At 33.8% G+C, this 22,649-nt stretch overlaps 2 protein-coding genes across 2 annotated transcripts in view; one reads left to right on the plus strand and one right to left on the minus strand.

Moving 5' to 3' along the window:
• EMB2016 (mRNA methyltransferase EMB2016) overlaps positions 1 to 2,100 on the minus strand; it is a 41,363-nt gene extending 39,263 nt beyond the window's left edge. The window contains exon 1 of the mRNA XM_086445764.1: positions 1,789 to 2,100. Within this exon, the coding sequence (XP_086301890.1) occupies positions 1,789 to 1,863 (75 nt within the window). The 5' untranslated portion in view covers positions 1,864 to 2,100. The remainder of the gene's footprint in view (positions 1 to 1,788) is intronic.
• A 7,914-nt stretch (positions 2,101 to 10,014) lies between these two features.
• On the plus strand, positions 10,015 to 11,387 carry LOC147400170 (syntaxin-121-like). The gene has a single exon (XM_086445765.1). It carries the CDS (start codon positions 10,245 to 10,247, stop codon positions 11,130 to 11,132), a length of 888 nt encoding a protein of 295 aa, XP_086301891.1. The 5' UTR covers positions 10,015 to 10,244; the 3' UTR covers positions 11,133 to 11,387.
• Positions 11,388 to 22,649: the final 11,262 nt, after the last annotated feature.

Genomic DNA, 22,649 nt, shown 5'->3' on the forward strand with positions numbered 1-22,649 from the left:
TTTGGAGCAAGGTTTATCAGGAATCAAATGTGGTCTTCTTTGAAGACTTTGTAACAAAATGGGGGTGGGTGTGTAGCATTGATGTGTAATTTGGGTTTGTTTGTTTTTTCCTTCCTGTTTTTTTAGTTTCCCTACATGGTCACTTGACCGTGTTTTTTAATAAAGATCCTTGAATTATCAACAAAAAAAAAAAAAGATGATGAAATGGAGTGTCAACACAAAAATCCTTTTTTAATCATAAACCAAAGATAGTAAGGGGAGCGGAAGATAAAAAAGCACATAAAAAAGTTAACGTGCCCACTTAGGTCCCTTCTTAGAGTCTAATTCTTCATGTTTTGGCTTTAGTAATAGACAATGCAAGTAAAATTTCCTCAAACTTTTTGAAACCACAATTTGGAGAGTAAAGCTTAGGGTTTTGATTTTGCTACTTTAATCAAGTGAGACTTTTTCTTGGATATTTGAGAAGGTCTAAAATTTGATTTTTGTTATAGTGTGCAACTAAGATTGAGATGTGATTTTTCTTTTATTGGATTAGGATTCTATTTTTGTGGATTTTACACCTATATTAATTTAGAATTGAAGTGTTCAACTTCCCAATCTATTGTAATCCTTATACTTAGTCTATTATAATTTAGAACCCTGAAGACTATTTTGTTTTTTGTAAAGTCCAAAAATATAGTTGAAGAATGGTATTGAGAAGAACTGCAATACCAAGTTGAAGCATGGTGGTTTGAATACTGTCAATGTCAAAGAACTAGGAGTTGTTCATTGTATGGGAGCAATGGGCAATAAAATAAGTTCTTGTATCGATCTATAAACTGCTAGATGGCTCTCCTCTTACAACTCCTATGAAAGAAGCCATACGGCGCAAGATTGAACTGAGAAGGATAAATACTAGAAGATGCAAATATGGAAGCATACTACGGTGAGATGGGGACAGTGCTAGAGATTATGGTTCCAATACACCGTGTGGGATCTGAAGAACATGAGGTACGTGTGTGCCTTTGCCCGCACCTAGGAGCCAATGACCTGCTACTGTGTTGAGAAATGTAAAGGTGGTTGCCTTGTTGCAAGTTTAATTGTTACTAACTTTCTATTCGAAAATAAAATCTATAAATCGTAAGCACATTGTTTATTGTGCACACTTATATTTGCAACTCTAGGTCCCACTAATTGCCACGGTGTTTATTGTTATGAAAAGTGACATGGACTACATCCAAATCCCTTGTGAATATTAAATATAAGAGTATACATGTTTGAAAGGATGATAAAAACAGTCAATTAAATGGCCTTTGGAGATTTCGATGATAACGAGTGTATAGTACCACAAACCGATGTATTAGGTATAATTGCTTTCATACTTATAATAATAACTTCGTGTTAGGAGTATTAGTTTCCACACTTAAAAGATTCAACAAATGAAAACAAAAAAGATCCATAAACTATAATTTCTTTTATATTGTGTCTCAGAATCACTGGCCCTTCATTCCCATTTACTTCAAACATATGCAACACATACAACTGATCATCTTAAACAAACCAACTAACATTGAAAACCACATAATCGACTCTTCAACTTGGTTTGATTTAGAGTACTTTCCAGTTTCTAGTCTACAACAGATAATAATTCAACATGTATTCCGAAGCTACAACTTATAATCCTCACAACTATTACCACAGAATTAAAAAAAGATCCAATCTTGTGGAAAGAACTTTGAGAAAACGCACTGAATCCATTGAAACAAACACTAAAGATAGCTTAAAAAGAAGGTAAAATTAATGGCGTACCTCATCGACGTACTCATCGAGTAGGGGATGAACAAAGGTCTGAGCGAACAAGACACATGGCTCGGGGCGACCCATTGTTTCTGCTCTTTCGAATTTCTTAGAAACCCATGGCTTGGAGATGCACAGAGAGAGCGAGAGAGAGAGAGAGCGATGTAGCGAAGAACTAGGGTTTTAAATTTTCAGATTTTTTTTCAACTTCTCTGCAAATACGGAGGTGCCCGCCCAAACGCAGAGAGAGACAGATGTAGATCGAGAAAGGAGGGTTTATGGACTTGAAGTGTATCCAAATTCCAAAGTATGAGAGCGCTAAAGATTTGTGTGAAATTAAAACTTATATTCTCACACCAAAAGTTTATCGAGCAGTCATAACACAGATATGGATGTTATTGAGGTCAAAATGACCTCAATTGACACTTTCTGACATGGATGTATGGAACCGTAGATACTTTTCATGGAGATCCAAGCGAGAAGCATCTATGCTTCTGTGCACCTCAACATCAGCAAAGTGTGAATAGAGGTCAAGTCTGAGGTCATTCAGCATGATTCTAAAATAAAATGAGATGCTTACGAAGAGTCGTGCTAGAGTGACCTCAAGTTGGAACCTCATATTGCACTTCTTGAGATGAAAGTGGATAGGAACCATAGATACTTTTTCACTCGTATCTCAATGGAGGGCATCTGTTGTTCCCATACTCTTTCACATTGCAATATGATGTTCTAGCCTGAGATCACTTCAGCATTATTCATTTACAAAAGAGAGCTACTATTACCACATCAATTCCTTTATAAATCACCAAAGAATTGCACAGTTGGTGTGGCAATAGCAATTTTCTTTATAAAAATATGCTCGACCTTTTTTTTAATTACAATTTCAGTACAATATTCATTTTATTTACGAAAACACACATTAGGTATACTGTTCACTTTTACGCATCTATAAACTCGTAAGTTTAAAAGTGACAGAATTACAAATTTGTAGATATTAAAAGTGATGAACTTATAAGTTCATAAACGCATAAAATTGAACAATGTACAATGAGCATGTTTTGGTAATAGAAATGAAAAATGTATTGAAACCGGAATTTTGGCATATTATGTGCATGATTTGGAGATTCACACAATTAAAATCATGTATTACACATCAAAAAAGTATATAAACACATCACATGTCCCATTTCTTTACGAGCCAAGAATTCGATGACTCCCTAAGAATGACACATTAAAAAAAAAAAAAAAAAATTACATGATCTCAACCATGTAAATATGAAATCCAATTATCGAAATTTATCTTTGGGATAGATTTGCAAACATCTACTTTCAAGATTCAACCATCAAAATGTTCCGCCCTTTGTTAATTGTATTAAATTAGGAGAGAGTGAAATAGAGAAAAGAGATAAATTGAATAAAATTGGTATTTTATGGGTAAAATGAACAAGAAAAGAAACTCATATAATTTAGATCACAAGGGATAAAATAGGACTTAATTGAAAAAAACTAATATAATTTTGACTAAAAATTCAAATGATAAATATGTGCTCACACAACTCACATCCGATGACCAGAAACTTGTCCCACCCGGTGTGTGGCATTAATGCATGTATAGTTACGGTGGCCTTTAAAGTACTTCGACGTACCTAAGCTAATGAAAGAACCAAAATACTTAATAAACCATAGGAGCATTTTATCCATTTTCACGTAGGAATAAAAAATTTATCACACAAGAACAAACGAAAAATACTTCTTTTGGAACTTCAATTTCTCTATCAGTTGACAACCAACTAGGATCTCAAGTGTTAGAACGATTGTTTTGTGAGAGCCTAATTTGTGTGGTATTCAAGGAGAAGGCAACTCTCACCTTATGACCATGGTTTTGAAGTTGAATTTGGCTCATGGGCCTTACTGTGGTATCAGACTAAGCCGGTCTGATTTTTGGATGCGTGGAAGCATTTCCTCGACTCTACACATGGTGTCTCAAGTGAGAGAAGGTGTTAGAACGATAGTTGCGCGTCTCCTGTTGGGAGCCCTATCAATGCGGTAGATAAAGAGAAGGCAATCCTCACCTTATGACCATGATTTTGATGTTGAGATAGGCCCATGGACCTTTATATAGTATCAGAGTTGGGCCCATCTATTTATGGATGTGTGGAACCTGACTCTACGCATGGTGTCCACGTGAAGGAGGGTGTTAGAATAATAGTCCTACACCGCCTATAGGAGCCCAACCCCCACCTTATGACCATGGTTTTGAGGTTGAGTTTAGGCCCATAGACCTTAATGTCAAGATCCAACTATAGAGAGTGAGATTATGATAAAATTAGATCTCAATAGGCACCAGAAGGGATGGTTCCACCCTTGTGTGTCATAATAAAACATTGGTGTGGCATTATAAGATTTCTAAAGATACACCTTCCCCATGGAGAACAATCAACTAATGTGAATAGTGCCAACAAGATACTCATGAGTTTTTAGGGAAAATTTTTTCAATTTTTATGTATAAAAAAGTTTACTCCTAACATGGGAACCTAATAAACCTATCCCCAAAAGAACCATTTATCTCAATTATTGGGCCATCATTTTGGATGATACCTGTTTTATATATGATAGGTTTTGATTCCTGATCAGTAGATCCATAGAAATTAACAAACTAAAGATTATTAAAGGAAAAGATGGCTTTAGACATAATTGAATGGTGAAGCATGATTCGTTCAATCAATCCCACTTTTTGGGATGAAGCTTTGATGTTTTTGAGAATGACGATGATGACTACAATATCGAATTTCATTTAAAAATTATCTTCCTTTTCTTGTTTTAAATTCAATATTTTTATATTTATGCATAATAGATGCACATTTATTCCTAAATGAAAATTGATCATTGGCACTCCTAATTAATTATGCTTTATTGGAGGGGCACAAAATAAGCCAACCATCTCATATATAAAACGTCGTGTACCAATCGATAGTTTTTTTTTTTTTTTTTTTTTTTTTCAAATAATGCAGGGTATCCCACATCCCTTTTCAGATTGGACTAATCCATATGGTTGAACGCCCCAACCCCACGAAAGTTTCCCGACTCGTACCCAAACAATAGTGGTTAGAAAATCGGATATGTCAAATCATTGACCATAAGTTGGACCAGTAGGCAACCCCTTGATCAACCCCATTTGGGTTCATGGTTGGGGAGTCTATTGCAATTCAAGGTCAACGGGGTTAGCCACCAGCACAACCCTAACATGGGTTCAATCAGAGTGTAGCAAATATCTCAACGAGCACACCTCATCATCGTTGTTCGATTGACATAATTTGTACACGTAAAATTATATTTGATAATAGGATAATCCCTAGTTTGCATCTAATTCATCTATTGGTGATTTCTTCGATCAAGTCTACAAATTGGGTCACTCAAAGTAGACTAGATTAGAACACCATACAACCTTTTGCATGTCCTTTATATGCAAGGGAAAATGCTTCTACTGAGCTCTTTCACATAATTATGTTTTAAATGAACTAAAATTTCACATTGTATGGCAATCCACAACTAGTTAAATACTATCGCTTTTCATGTTTAGGATTACTATTTACCTTGCATTGGAAAATTACGCGATGCAGTTAGAACAACTCAATCTCTTTTTTTTATTTTTCTAGAAACCATGAAGTATGGTGTAATGTGTCCGGTGAATGAAATCAAAGTGATGTCCTATGTCATTGGTACCCGATTTGGGAAGTCATCTTATATATCCTAATGGCATCATGACATAAAATGCGTTGTTGGAGACTATGTAATGTGACACAACCAAAAGAGCATGAGAAGGGTTCGCGGTTGAAAGGGTAAACACATATTTTAGAAAAGGCCTTATTAAGACTTATCCACTGTCGGAATAAAACCTCAAGATTTGTAGTCAAGAAAGTGTTTTTCTTTTATTAGAAAAGTTTATCACATGCACTCTGATGATTGAAACAACCATGTTTCAATTGGCACATTTTATGATTGTGGAAAAAAATATTTTCAGGGTAAAAACATAGGTTATACTTTCTATTTTCGATAATTCCTGTTTTGTAGTTAATTAAAAAATTTACTATTTTTTTTTTTGGGTAAATTTTTGATTTTCAATAAGTTTTATAGTTTCAAAGTACATATGGTTATAATAGAAGTGGAATCAAATTAGGAGTCTAAAAAATGTCTATTTAAATAACAGCGAGAACGAGAACGAGAACGAGGGATGTATCTTAAATCATTCAGGTAATTAATAAAGGTTGAGTAATCCCACAGAGAACATGAATTTAAGATTCTTTACATAATAAAGAAAAAGACCATGAGAATGACCATTGTCTCACCACGATTAGACTTCCTAATTGACTCTATAACATTAAACTAGGCATCAAGTCCATTGTTACACGTTTTTGTAGGTAGATAAAGCATGATTATAGGTAGGACTAGGATATTAAAATATAGACCTAATCTTAGATTTGAGGTAATAGCCATTTCCTTCCTTCCTTCCTTCTTCATCGTCGGCTGACGTTTAACAAAATTAAAGAAAGCTTATAGTCATTGTTTAAGTCACCAAATATCATGATTTTAAAACTTGTCTGAGACCGAGACGTATTACTTGAGTTAATTTGGTATCGGAGTTGAACGAGACCAACTCACAAGTCACTTTTTTGACTCGGTATCTTCCATCAAATTGACTCGTTCAATATTTTTAAAATATTGGCCGAGTTTATAAAAACTTGGCCTGATCAATTGGGTGTTGGGATTTTTGGAGTAATTTTTTTTAATAATTTAAATATTTATCACCCATACAAAAATAAGATTTGTGACTGGCAATCTATGTGTTAATCCACCTTATAATTAAAAAATATATATTAATTATTGAAAGTATTGACTGAGTATATAAAAATTTGGCTGAGTCAATTGGGTTTTGTGATATTTATAAAAAAAATAATTACTTTTAGTAGTATAGATATTTCTTACTTATATAAAATATAAAAAATTTTGTCTGACCATCTACAATCGATCTTATAATTAGAAAAATATTGAAGCCATTTAAATATAAAATAATTAAATTTAAATGAAATGACTCATCTGAGTTAACTTGGTATCTTTCAAAACCATGTTTAAGAGGTCACTCTATTATATCACTATCAATAAAAGTATTCTAGTTAATATTTGGTTGATTTAATCATACTTGACATTTGGATGACTATTTCGCACTTACTTTTCAAACTCATGACATACCATGGTTTTAAAACTCGTTTCGCATCTCGTCTCGTCTCATCCATGCTAGATAACGAGTCGTCTCAGATGAGTTTTCCGATGTGTTTGAAATGTCTCACTCAAAAATGAGAAAATTGAATGTGGGATTTTAAATCTCATCCGAAAAATTGACTTGTCTGTCTCGTCCATACTTGATACTGAGACGACTTAGGCAATACAACTTGGTCTCCAATGAGTTTTGAAACCATGTGGCATACCTGCTGATCCCACTCTGACTGACTAACAACAAATGACCTAAATATCCTTGCCTAATTTCCTCTTCTTTTGGTTAAAATCTTGGGTCCCTTAGCCTTACTAAGTTAGTGAGGTAAGTGACCTTGAGCTCATCACTTGGTATCCAAAAACATGATTTGATGTATCAGGATTGTAGAGGACAAAATTCAATGAATTTCTTTTAAAAAAGTTATTTTTCACTCTTGAATTTCATTTTCAAGTTTGGGAGTTATGTGGAAATTCGATAATCGTACATTTTCAAAACCTTGGATCCACTTCAAAAAAATTTGTTTTTGTTTGTTGATTTAAGTTTTTTGATGAAATTTAGACGTCTGTAGTGTAGAATTTTTGAAGTGGTAGCCAATTTGAGCAAAACGACCCTTACTAAGGCTCAAATATTACTATGTTAGTAAGAAAGGATTTCACTAAAATCTTTTATCCTCTATCTCAACACAAAAAATCCACTAATGATTTTCTTACTTGAAAATTTTCACTTGATCTATACTCGACTGACGTGGTAAGGGCACAAAATCGTTGATCTTTTCCTCATGAATCCCAAAGAAAAAAATCTATGGTTTTGTGCCCTTGCCACATTAGCAAAGTATAAATCGAGTAAAAATTTTTAAGTCAAAAAATCACGACTCTAAAAAATTTATCTACTTGAATCTACAATCCTCAATAAGGAAATATGACTTTTGGAGATGTAGAATACAAATGATTTTTAGATAATTAAAAAAAAAAAAAAAATCAAGGGATTTTGAGAAGGAGATTAGGATAAAGTTAAAATAATGGATTGTAGGAGAGGGTGAATAATTTAATAGTAAATAATTATAAAGATGGGATAGCTTGGAGATGAAGGACTTTATAAATAAATAAATAAATAATTGGTTGGAGATGAAGATGAAGGCGTTTAAGTTATTTTCTATTAATCTTCTTCTAGAACAAGATGAGGTAAGGAGTATGCCATAAGATTGAAAACACATATACCCCTCCATATTTTTGTAAATATTTGAGATACCCTATATTTTCAAATTGATAACAAGCCATTGACCTCAATTTTCTCTATAGTCTAATGAAAATGACTTAAATGTCCTTGTCTTCAATCTCTACTTGATACCCTTGACTTTTCTCCTAACAAGACCGTCAGCATAAAGCTCTATGGAAATTATTTTAAACCTATTCAAACCTATTTTCAATCAATCATTTTCAAGTGGGCCTAAACTCCTTTATTTTTATAGCAATTCCTGAGAAATTCTCCCTTTTATTGACCTATGTAGAGTTTAAATGTTGGAAATAAGAGTAAATTATTTTATCCAAGAGGTTGTAATTTTAGAAAGAGACTAGGAGTTATTTGGACCAGAGGATTTAAATCGACTTAACTGATGATTGAATCGAGAGTTTATCAAATTGGTCCAATCTCATCAATTTGATCGGAGTGATTTAAATCTATCAAACAATTATAATTATGTATATATATATTTTTTTCTTAAATTACTTTTATTTATTTTCATAGAATAAAAGAAATAAAGATTTATCCAACCAACCTAACCGTTGCATTTTTATTACAAAAACTCCTTTAGAGCCATTAAACTTCACTTTATCAAGTTTATTATCCAGCAAACCTTGGAGTCAAGATGCACGTCATAAAATTCAAATTTATAATGTTAATTTATTACTTAACATACCTTTGAGTGGATTCGAATTGCATCAATTTGTGGCATCTAAAAATATGATTAGACGTCACAGAATTATAAAGGATAAAATTCTAAGAACTTTGAATAAAAAAAGGTAATTTTCACTGTTGAATTTTATTTTTAAATTTGAAAATTCACTAGCCATCCTATAAACACCTACAATCAAGTTCAAAAATATATTTTTTTTTCTTTTGAATCTAAATTTTGTCATGAAATCTAGAAAGGTTATGGTGTTGGATTGCTAATTAGATAATAGGCACAAAATCCCTTGGTAAGATTTAACATCTTGCTAGGTTAGTCATGCTAGCCTGATTTCTTAAAGTAAGGTTTTTGCGAGTAATGAATTTGATAAAGTAAGAGAGTTTTTTTTTTTTTTTGATAATAAAATTGCAACAAATAGATCTGCAAAGTTAATCTATCGAAATATTTTTTCACAAGAATCTATAATTTGTCGACCAAACCTATTTTGTTAAAAAATCCAGTTGAATCAAGCAGAATTATAAATGACAAAATTCTAAGAACTTCGAATAAAAAATGTAATTTTTACTGTTGAATTTTATTTTTAAATTTGAGAGTTCACTAGCCATCCCATGAACACCTACAACCAAGTTCAAAAAGGTTTTTTTTTTTTTTTTCTTTTAAATCTAAATTTTGTCGTGAAATTTAGAAAGCCTATGGTGTTGGATTGCTTATTTGATAATAGTCCCAAAAGCCCCTAGTAAGATTTGATATCTTGCTAAGTTAGTAATGCTAGCCTGATTTCTTAAAGTAAGGTTTGTCCTATCGACCAAACCTATTTTGTTACAAAATCCGGTTGAATCAAGCAAACCACTGGTTTGTCCTACTTTTCAAAACACCAGTTGAACCTTTCTTTAAGAACTCTAGATATGAACCATAGATTCTTTTCATCAAGATACGAGTGTAAAGCATCTACGGTTCAGTGACACCTCCACGTCAGCCATATGTGAAACGATGTCAATTTTTAATCCAACGCGTCTTAGAAATTTCGGCTCGGTTTTTAAAAAGAAACTTCATTGAAGGAGTCAGAGAGAGAGAGAGAGAGAGTTGTTTGACCAGTCTTACTAGTCAGGCAGCCAACAAGGAAGGAAACTCAGACTCGAATGCCACGATTTCAAACTTTCAAAACGTGTTTTTTCCTCTATCTATAATCCAATTCTCCCCCGAAGTCCCAACCTCACAATTCTTCCAAATTCTCTCTCAAAAACCAGTTTCCCTCATCGATACTTCCATCTCTGATCAATCCAGGAGCCAAAGATGAACGATCTCATGTCAAGATCTTTCTCTCGATCCAGAGACGAAGATGGAGATATAGAGATGGGCGCGATGGGAGCCAATTTGGATAAGTTCTTCGCAGATGTCGAAGGAATCAAAGATGAGCTCAAAGAAGTAGAAAAACTTCATCAAAAGCTTCAATCCTCTCATGAAGAAAGCAAAACGATGCACAACGCTAAATCCATTAAAGATCTTCGATCTCGAATGGACTCTGATGTCGCACTTTCACTCAAAAAAGCGAAACTCATCAAAGTTCGTCTCGAATCCCTAGATCGAGCCAACGCTGCCAATCGCAATCTCCCGGGATGCGGTCCAGGTAGCTCTTCAGATCGAACTAGAACATCAATCCTCAACAGTCTAAGAAAAAAACTTAAAGAATCGATGGAGAATTTTAACAAACTTCGAGAACAGATCGGATCTGAGTACAAAGAAACAATCGGACGAAGATATTTCACCATGACAGGTGAAAAAGCAGACGATCGAACGATTGAGATTATAATTTCGAGTGGTGAAAGCGAGACTTTGATGCAGAGAGTGATTCAAGAACAAGGGAGAGGTCAAGTGTTGAATACGATTTCTGAGATTCAAGAGAGGTTCGATGCGATGAAGGATATAGAGAGGAGTCTTCAAGAGTTACATCAAGTGTTCCTTGATATGGCTGTAATGGTGGAAGTTCAGGGAGGACAACTTGATGACATCGAAAGCCATGTGAATCGTGCGAATTCGTTCGTGCGAAGTGGAGCGAATCAGTTACAGACAGCGAGGAAACATCAGAAGAATACGAGGAAATGGACCTGTTATGGAATCATTCTGCTTACCATCATCATCTTGGTCATCGTTCTTCCTATTGTTCTTAATAATAAGAAGTAGATATTTTATTAATTATTATCTTTGTTTTTGTTTTTTTATTTTGATTTTGATTTCTAGTTTGTTTGGATTACCTTTGTTTGGATTATCATTTTATTCCATATTATTATTTTTGTAGAAAAAATTGTTTTTTTTCTTGGAAATTACCAAAAGAGTAGTGAAAAGTTGTGAAATTCCCGCTTCAGCACTGTAAAATGTAAATAACTGTTTTTAAAATTTAATTTTTTACCAAATTGGAAAAAATGTTTATAATTAAAATTAATGGTGTGCTGAAATGGTAATTTTGCAATTTTCTGTGTTTTTTTGGTAAATCAATCTTTTTTTTTTCTTTTGAATTTTTATCCATATTTGCAGAATTGGTCCACTTGAGCTGGTTATGGGTCCCACTTGAAAGAATTGGGATAGGATTGGATGGGACCACACCCAACTATAGTAATCTTTTCCGAATTGGTCAACAAAAATGGTCGAATGGAAAAGTCAAATGGGTCGGATTAAAGGTTATTTTTTTGGGGGTAAGGAAAGGGTTAGTAGTTATCAACTTAGCTAAAATACCTTGAATAAGTAATTAATAATTAATATAATAATAAAATAATTAAAACAATTTTAGCATCCGAGTTTAAAGATTACAATGAAACAATTAGATTCATATTAATTTCACCAAAATTGCTTCTTGTTTAAAAAAATAAAATTTAGACGGGAGTGTTGCACAATCTTATAAGCTAAAAATCAGATGTACAGTAAAAAAAAGTTTGAGACAAGTATACTTCTTGTTATGTTATAACATATTGGCTAAAATATTAGATATATAGTGAAAAAAGTGAGACAAATAAGATTTAATGTGTGTTTGGTAACACTTTTGAAGTCTGAATGGAAATGGTTTACTTCTAAAATTCAAAGTTTAAAAATTTTATTTTCATTTGTTTTGTATTAGATTTTAAATTTCAAAATTGAAATTCAGAAGTTTTGAACCAACGACGAGGGGACGTTGAAATTCAGAAGTCTGAATGGACATGGTTTACGTTGAAGTCTGATTCTAGTTCCAAAGTTTAGATGTTTCCATACTTCAAACTTTGTAAGTGTTACAAACATACCCTTATTGTTATATTAAAACATCTCACGTCAACCTATAAAATAGAATGAAAATAAGAGATTAATACATAAAAAAGATATCAGACACTTAAAATACGTGAATCTTCCAACTAATCAGAAATTTTTTTTTCAAAGAATCCATCCATTTATAAATTTCAAAAGAAAATTTGTGAAGATCACGGGATATTAAAAATTGACAAAGGAAGTGACTTTCTAAATCGCTCAACATGGCCAAACATATCTATAATGATTTATAAATCCACAATTCTTGAGTATTTATAATACCCCACTTGTTTATTGTACTAAGTAAATGTCGGACAACACTATGTATGCCCCCTCCCCCTCCTAAAATTAAGGAGTCAAAGTTTGTCTTATATGTGTTATGAGTTTCAAAATGGGTTGATTTTTTGTGAGGATAATCTCTGCACCATGGAGTCTCCATCCTCACAAAAAGTTAGACCATTCCTAACCTTCTAACACCATCAAAAGTGATTTACAAATTAACAATAAAAACTGTCGATCTACGATTCTTCATCTTGTAAACTGAGGTTAGAAGTTTCATATATAATAGGCTGATTTTTTGTGGGGATGATCTCCTCACCATAGAGATCATCTTTACAAAAAAAATCAACGCATTCCGAAACTTCTAACTCGTATAAGACAATTTTGGTTGCTGAATGGAATCATATATTATAGGGGAACGTTCGGAGGATCTAAAGTCCAAATATTTTTTCAAAATATGGGTTAGAAGTTTTGGAACGGGCTGGTTTTTTATGAGTGTGATCTCTATTTGGTGAGGAGATCATCCTCACAAAAAAATCAACCCATTTTGAAATTTCTATCACCATTAAAAGTGATTTACAAATAGTTGTCGATCAACGTTTCTTCAACTTGTAAATTAGGGTTAGAAGTTTCAAAATGGATTGATTCTTTTTTAAGATTACCTCTTCACCATTGCAATCATCCTCACAAAAAATCAACCCATTCCAAAACTACTAGCCCATATTTATAAAAAATGTTTGGCACTCTTCAGACCTCCGAACGCTTTCAATATATATATGATAGTGTTTAGGAGACAAATTTTGTCCTATATGACTTAAAAGTTGTAGATTTAGTTGATTTTTTGTGAGGATGATCTTTATGGTAAGGAGATCATCCTTATAAAAAAAAAAACAACCTAATCTACAACTTCTAACCCCATCAAAAGTGATTTACAAATTTACGTTAAAAATGAACGGCTCACAATTCTAAATCACTTTTGATGGGATTAGAAGTTTTAGATTGGACTGATTTTTTGTATGATGATCTTCTCACCATGAAGATCATTCTCATAAAAAATCAGTCCATTCCAAAATTTCTAACCCATATAGGAAAAACGTGTTGTTTCCCTAACGTTAACTTTCAATTGAAGAACCACAAGTTATATTATTATATTTATAAATGATTATTTATTTTATTGGAAATTCCTTTTTTCATTTAAATATTATCTACCTTAATGGGTACCCAACAGTTACTCGATGAGTAGCAGGTATTTGTAGGGTCAATTCTAATTCCAAGGATCTCATACCCAGAACTGAAACCAATAAGAACCAGAATTGAGATTTTATTTAGGTTTCGATTCAGGGTATATGTGGAGTCGACCCATTGACACCCCTCATCTCAAGTTGAATTAGAGAGCTTAACTCACAAGACTCTATTCCATCAATCGGATAAAATTTGGAAAGTTTCAAACAAAAATCCAATTTTTTTTTTTTTATTTTTTTTTTGTGACAAATGATATTTTTTTATTACTTCCCAAAAATCAATAATCTTTGACCTCCCTAAAATCCAATCTTGTTTCTAAGATTTGATGTTTGAAAAATAAAGAATGCAGAGGTTGACGGGTAAAATTATCATTGGCGATGATTGGTTATTAAGAAAAATCAAGATTCTTATTTTGAAAATAAAAAATAAATGAATGTTGAATAATATTTTAGAAGAAGGCTAAATTAATGAAGGTTGAAGATGATGGTATCACTGATTAGTTCGTTGATTTAATCTATTGGTCTCTTATTCAATAATTTTTTGTTAAAATTTCACATAATTTTATTACAGCTCAGTTAATGTCACACGTTGCAAAGCAACTTTGACGTCGTGAGCTCAAGTCCAGCTTAACCATAAAAAAAAGGGATAATATTAAGATTTGTGTGGTTTAAATCCCAACGACAACTATATTCCAAAAGAACTCGAAAATGGGCAAAAGTGAAAAAAAATACCAATATATGGGCCTTGTTAGTTCCATTTTACCCTCTCTTTTTTTTTTTTCCTTTAAAAAAAAAATTACCATCTTATATATAATATTGCGAGATGCTTCTTCTTCTTCCTTGTTTTTACTGTTTAATCCGTATTTTTTATAATTCTCAGAGCACCCCAAAAAAATTGCAAGTGAATAAAATTTTTATAATTTTATCCTAAGTTTTTAATAAATAAATCTAGAAAATCTTTTTTTGTTTTAATCGAATTATCTTTGGAAAAACATCTGATTGAACACGTTTTAACGTGGTGGGTAAAATCATAAAGTTATTTCAATCTGATTTTGCTAAAAGGAGAATGATATCTTGTAAGGAGATCACCTACCATGGTTTCAAAGTGATTGTCTACTGAATAAAGGTAGCCTTTGCCAATAACCTCCTTTCTTTGTCTTCTCTTTACGTGATGCTAGGGATGCAACTTGGTATGGTTCACCCCAAGAGTCGAACCTAACTGATAGCTTTGGGGTGGTTTGATTCGATTTGAAACAAATTACGATTCGATTTCGAATTACGAAAATGGAGAATCGATCAATTTGATTCAGTTCTTGGATCAAACTTGTATAGAACCAAACCAAACCGAGAAGAGAACCCCTATCTAATATATATATATATATATATAATAATAATAATAATAATAATAATAATTATGAATTATTTTAGGAGTTTGGACATAGATTAGTGTTCTTTTATGAATAAACTAATGACTTTTTATGGATTGATTTGTGATTGAATGTCTGAAATTTTATGTTTGTTATTTCATTAAAAAATATTACTTATAATTTATAGAATATTGACAATTCATATAATCAAACCGACTTTAATTTGATTTGGGTTGGATTAGTTTCAATGGAATTTGGTTCGGTTCTAGTTCTTATTTAATGAAACGAACCTATATTGGTGGTTCGGTTCCAATTTAAATTCAAACCGAATAAAAAATAACCAAGTTGCACCCCTAAACAACAGAGCAACATTTCTATTAAAGGGACATTATTTCGTATTTATTTACACTGGAAAAAGTATTTCTTAATGGTGGGCCTCCAACAGCATTTCTTTTGGATGCAAACTACTTGTCTTATTTTTATCAATAACACTTATTTTAATCTCCAAAAAATCTAGAACCAATGAGATATATATATATATATATATATATATATATGTATTTATTTTTTTTTTTTGTGATAATGGGTGTTCAAACTTATGTCTGACTAGAGGGATCAGAAGAGCCAAGGCATATGGATCCCTCCCCCGAGCACGTACAACGAGCACATCACACGCACCCGGGCAAGTAAGGGTGCACCCTTGCGGATGGTCCCAATGATAATCTTCATGTCAATGTCATCATAATTTATAATATACTATAGTGATAAAAATAATTTAATATACTATAATCCAATTATTTGAAGCCCGCAACATAAATCTGATTTTTTTTCCATTTAATAAAGTTGCTACGAAGACATATGTCGTAGTTTAATGCAACCAAGAATTTTGGCTCCAATAGCTACAAGCCAAATGAATATTTGCAAGGATTTATTTATCTTTTATTTTTATTTTTATTTTAAATTTTGGTGTTATATTTGATTAATTTAATGTAATATTAATATTATATAATGTCTGCTTAATTTTCAAGACTTGATTTAATAATCTATGACATAAAGTAAGATTGGCCGACACATCCTTGATGTGTGGATCCGAAACTCCTAGGACACCCTTCTGGCCCCACTGAATCATGAATGTTTTTCCCACTCTTGAGTCTTGATAGACTTACCTACCACAATCAGCTTAATATGGTTATTTCTTGTTATTACACGTGGATTAATTCGAGTTTTTTTTTTTAAATAATAAATTTTAGGATAATTTAGTAATACCCCTCTAAAGTTGATGAAATTAGGTCTACCCCCTATGATCGAAAGTCAATGTTGCTTTTTAAGTATTTATTATTTGATTTTAATGGTGACATTTTTATTTTTTATTCAAATGTTGATTTAGTCATTTAAATTTTTGAAAAGGAAAACAAATATCAAAATTTTAGCATTAATTCATCGACAAAAAGAGATGTTGACTTTTTTTAAAGAAGGATTTAAAGGGAAATGCTGAAATGACAAAAAGAATTTACTGCGATTCTCACAAGTCTGACGTGGGATGTGTACATAACCATAGATGTGTTTTCTCGTGATACGAGTAAAAATTATCTATGGTTATGTATGCATGTCCATGTCAGAATTGTGAGAATCACAATAAATCCTGTGTCACCCCAGCATGACTCAAATTTAAACCCTTAACTTTGGTTTGATATATTGCAAATCAACTCTAAGGTCGTGAGTTCAAGTCCAACTAACCTATGGAAAGAAAAAGAAAAAAAGGATTTTTGATAAGGAGCTAAACCTAATCTTGTATTTTGTAGGGTGGGTAAATCTAACCCATTTGTGTTTTGCGAATGATCTTCTCATTTTCTCCAAAGCCAACCGTAAAAGTGCTAGAGCCATTCTTGATGTGCTAAATCATTTCAGGGACCTTACTGGTTTGGAAGTGAACCACGACAAGAGCTCAATCTTTCTGGCCGGTAAAGATAGAGGCTTGGAAGATGAGATTGCCACCATCTTAGGAGTTCGGAAAGGTACGCTTCCAGTTAAATACTTGGGACTCCCCTTGCTTTCTACTAGGCTCTCTCCCAAGCATTGTCAACCCCTTGTAGAACAAATGACCAAGAGGATCTCTTCTTGGAAAGGGAGATTTCTCTCATACGCTGGCAGGTTAGAGCTTGTCAAATCGGTGCTCCTTAGCATCAAAGTCTACAGGTGCAACTGCTTTATTCTTCCATCCAAGGCTGTGAAGGAGTTGGAAAGGATTTGTGCTCGGTTCCTGTGGTCTGGGCCTGACAAGTAGAAATCAAATAGCGCAGTCAGTTGGAAAGAGATTTGCAAGCCGCATCTCGAGGGTGGGTTAGGTATCGTTAGCATAACGGATTGGAACCATGCTGCCATAACCAAGTATGCCTGGATGATAGCAGCCAACAAAGACTCCTTATGGCTCAGATGGGTAAGAACTCACCTTCTAAAGGGCAAGAACTTTTGGACCTTTAATATGCCAAGAGAGGCTTCTTGGAGTTGGAGGAAAATTCTCAAAGCGAGGGAGAAAGCTGCCCCTCTAATCTCTCACCTCATAGGCAATGGCCATGCTACTAAGTTATGGGAGGACCCTTGGCACCCCTTAGGCATTCTAAAAGTCGAGTACTTGGCTGATTTTGAAAACGACTCCAGAGTTGGTCCTCATGCGAAGGTCTCTGCAATCATTAGAAATGGCAATTGGAGAATCCCAGCAGGTAGAGAAGCTTCATTCCAAGAGATCGCTCATTATCTCAATGATGTTCCCATCCATCATGGCATAGAAGACATAGTAGTTTGGAAAGGAAAGTCCAATGGCACCTTCTCGGTTAATTCAGCTGTTAAGAACTACATGACTCACTCTAACTCGCCCATTTGGGCCCATCTTGTTTGGAGCAAAGCTAGAATTCCAAGACATAGCTTCATAGCATGGCTTGCGCTTAAAGGAAGGCTAAAAACATTGAGAAAGCTCAAAGATTGGGGGTTAAGAGTTGAGGCTTCTTGCAAATTCTGTGGCAACCATGAAGAAGACACGAACCACTTATTTTATGACTGCTCCTATTCTAGGCAACTATGGACTGAAATCCTTAAGAGATGTATGCACAATCGTACCTCGAGCAATTGGGAAGAAGAGGTGATGTGGGCCGCATCTAAATTCAAGGGCAACTCAACCATTCAAGATATCAAAAAAGTTATTTTCTGTGCCTTCATCTATCATTTGTGGAGAGAGAGGTGCAACAGGATATTTCATAACAAATTTAATAGCCACAACACAATTGTCTCTATGATCCAAGAAGAAATTCGGTTAAAGTTTGAAGATTCCTTGATAGAGATTGAGGATACAGATTACAATAGGCACTTCCTTCAAGCTTGGGAATTTAATGCGACCTTCTCTCAGCCGAGGAGAGTTTATTGCTCATGGCCAAAACCAGACATTGGCACGTGGGCACTCAACACTGATGGCTCATACTCAGAATCTCGAGGTGGTCTTGGAGCTATCATTCGAGACCATGAAGGTATGATAATTGCTGCTATTGCTCGCCGAGTGAACCCAGTCTCAATCATTTATCACGAAATACAAGCTATCCTTGAAGGGCTCAAGTTGTGTATCGCAAAAGGTTGCCTCAACATTCGGGTTCAAGCAGACTCATTAATGGCTGTCAATATTCTTAACAACCGATGGAGTATTCCATGGAGTGTTATACACTTAGTCATTTCCATCAGAAGGCTCCTTCCTAGTTTCCACAGGTACACCTTCTTCCATGTTTTCAGGGAAGCTAACCAAGCAGCGGATTATCTTGCTTCCTCCCAAGACTCTATGGATTGTTCTGAAATAGATAGTGGAGTTCTCCCTTGTAACCTCGGTTCTATCATTGATAAGGATCGTAGGGGTTTTCCTTTCTTAAGGTTGTAGTTGGTCTGGGTCTGCCTTAACCCTGTTGAACTTTCAAAAAAAAAAAAAATAAATCTAATATCTTAAATTTCACAAATTACTAAATTACCCTGAATTTTATAAATAGGATTATAAGGAACTCCTCTTTTGTAGTGTTCCCTTTTAACTACATTGTCACTCTCAAGCCCGGACAAAGGGCGAGGATTGCATCAGGTTTGCAATTGGTATAAAAATCTGATTTTTGATTAATGGATATACCCCTTGACATTTCATGAAAGGATACCTTTTGTTCAAGTGTCTTATGGAGTGACATTTAAGAGTCCTTTCAATCTCTATAAATAGGATTGGCATTTAATCCAAATTACTAAAAGAATTGTAGAATTTAACTTCGTATTTTCTAGAATTCAACTAGAGTTTTCCAACAAATTATCATGTCGGAGAATACATATTGTTTTATATGAGAATTATCAAAGATTGTATTCTGCAAATTCTCACAGTAGCTTCGTTGTATCCTGGAAACTATTTTATTGGTAACCCATCAACAAACTCATCTACGAGTGGGGGTAAATAAAGTTTTAAAGAAAACGATCTTTTCTCACCTCAAAGTCCCAAAATTATAGTTTCATTATTTTCTAAGACTTATTTTTCCCAACAAAATCCACCAACTCCTAATATGAACATTAACCAAATATTTAATATTCAATTTATGTTAGGGCATTCTCCGCAAGCAACACAATGTTTAAGGGATGTCTTGGCTTTGCACAAAGTGAAATGGATAAACAAGATTTGTTTAGTTGGTCACATATCTTTTGGATAAGATTTTGTCCTTGATGTTCTTGTTGGGTTTTAAGCAAGATTTTGAACCAATGATAGAAAATGCTTGGTGTGTAGATTTGCCAAGGGGTGGGTCAACAATCATGACTTAGTGAACTCGGAGCATGGTCACAAAATTTCGTAAAATTCTTCAAATTAGGGATTATTTGATTAAATCGGTGAATTGGCAAATTAAACGACTATTCTTCAATTAATCGTGGAATATGATATCGTTTTTATCTTCACCTTCAATATTTTTCTTCCAAACATTCAACCATTAAGAAGAAGACAGGGTGTAGACATTCCAATTTGAATGGGTCCCCACTTAAAAAGATCAAAAATATCATTTTTTCAATAAAATTCACCAACGGGCCTAAAAAGCCCAAATCGCTTAAACATGACATTTTTATCGATTTGAAGACTCCTAAGACCCCTAAAGGTCTAAGGGACCTACAATAAAGACTTGGCATACCCACTATCTCACTTACTTTTCACCTCTCCACTCTCGGAATCGAAACTACCTTGAGCCCGCATAAAGCCCTCCAACTCTTAATTCCTAAAAAAATCATTTTCACTTCATCCAACTTAACCTAAATCTAATTCCATATTACCCAAATCCTAAAACTCATTTATTCTCAAAAATTCATTCTAAAATATTCCATAACCAATCCCAAATAACCTAAAACCTTTTATAAAATCCAAGCCCAAACTAATTCAAATCCATATCCATAATTCACAAATCATTACCCACAAACCATTATTCACATCAACTAATCAAACTTTGATCATCAAATGAATACTTGTCTACACCACAACTCACCCCCCAAAAAATCATTCTACCCAACTTAACCCCTCACCCTTCTCTAATACAACCACCAACCCACATCACAATCCATAGCCCCCCATACTCCATGTCATAAACCTAATCCATCACTTTTTCTCTAATACAATTACCAACCCACACCTCCCTTCATCATTCACTCTCAACTTATTCTCAGAAGCCATCCCCACACCCCTTCCCTCTACTTAACTCATCTAACCACTTATCTCCATACCTTTTTGACACTTGTCACCATCCCCTTCACCCTCCCAAAACCTAACCACCTAACCTCTTATTTCAATAAAACACCACACCCCCTTATCTCACCTAACACCCAATCTCATTTTTTCAACCAAACACCACATCATTTGTACCTCACCAAACACTCAATCCAAATGGATTGAGGTGGATCTAACTCATTTGGATAAAAAACTATCAATTTACCTTCATTATACAAATACCCACATGCCAACTTTAAATTTCACACCCTTCACCTTCAAACCCCATGTCATTCTCTGCTACTCTACTTCTTCACCCTATTATACCCTCAAAAGCAACCCTCAACACCTATAAATACCCCCCATCACCTTCCAAAATAGGTACCCTAGTCTTAGACTAAAAAATCTTCTCTCAACTCTCTTCTACTTATTTCATATTCTCACATTATCTTCTAAATATACACTTTCATATTTTTCTAAGGATTCAAAGAAGAAGACATAGAAGAAGGAGAAGGAAGGAAAGAAATAAGACATTAAGGCCTCAAGGTGAGTCAAAGGAATACATACCCCCCTCTCTCTCTCTACCATTTCCATATCCTTCTTCTACTATCCCCTTCATCTTTTATTTTTATTTTAGAAAAACTTAAATTGTGATGTTTTCCTTTCCCTATTTCGGTAGATCGGATTTCGGTTCAGTTGAAAGTATAGGGGTTGTAACTACTTTCAAAACAAAAATCGATTTTAAATCTTATAAATTGGTTTGAAGCAACCGGTATTCGGATCCTTCTCAACTCATGATAATAGACCCATAACCATTAGCTAACACTTTTCAAAAGCATATGTTATTTCTCAAGGTTAGGTCCATATAAAGATCATTTCCTTCAATGAGATGATTTTTGTAAGTTAAGCTAATAGCAAATCCCTACTTAGGGTACAAGTCATCAACATGTGGCACTTTTTTTATATTTGCGTTTTCATGCAAAATGACCGAGCTATTTTGAGATTACCACTACTTGATGAAGAGAAATGGGTGCCTAACACCTTCCATTTTCTCTAATCGAACCGCTTACCCCGATTTTAGGTTGATTGGTACCTAATCCAAACGAGAGTCACTAAACGTCAAAACAACACTATTTCGAAAAAAAAATACAATCCGGGTGACTATTCATACCCTCTTACAAAATAAATGGTGGTGACTCCAAACCTTCGTAAAAGTGATTTTTGTAAATCGAAAATCACGCATTTACACAAGATTTCTAGAGAGTTCGAATATTATGGGTTTTTGTAAGAAACCCATAAAAATATTTTGTATAATCTCCAAAATTTTATCGTTTTTTTTTTATACAAAATTTTCCCAAATTAGCCAAATTGAACCCCCGCCAAATAATAATTGAATCCACACTTTGTTACTATGGCCCAGAGAAATATCTTGTGGAGTGCAACAAATACCTAGGAGCAAGCCTACTAAGCATTCATACTAAATTGTCTGAGGCAAACTTTACTCTTGCCAAGCTTCAAAATACTTTAAACAATGGGAATATTGCTTTATCCATCCCAGTGGGAAGGACTTCTTTCTAAATCCCCCCCTAATTTGTCCTCGCTAAGTTGATGGTCTATTCAGTAAACTTTCTCTTTCTTAATGCCCCTTGACCCCCTTTAGTGAGGTCAATGATTCAAATTGGCGAGATTGAAAAAATTAAATCATTGAGATCAACTTGTGTTATAATTATGGAGATCAACCTTTTACCATTGTTAAAATCAATAATTGTATATCATCAATCTCGACTGTTGAACA

Source organism: Akebia trifoliata, chromosome 6, assembly GCF_017979445.1.
Source record: "Akebia trifoliata isolate Shusen 1 chromosome 6, ASM1797944v1, whole genome shotgun sequence".
Classification (NCBI taxonomy): domain Eukaryota; kingdom Viridiplantae; phylum Streptophyta; class Magnoliopsida; order Ranunculales; family Lardizabalaceae; genus Akebia; species Akebia trifoliata.

Bases quoted from the DNA above. Each gene is read 5' to 3' on its own strand.
- LOC147400170 (XM_086445765.1), top strand. From the start codon at position 10,245: ATGAACGATCTCATGTCAAGATCTTTCTCTCGATCCAGAGACGAAGAT.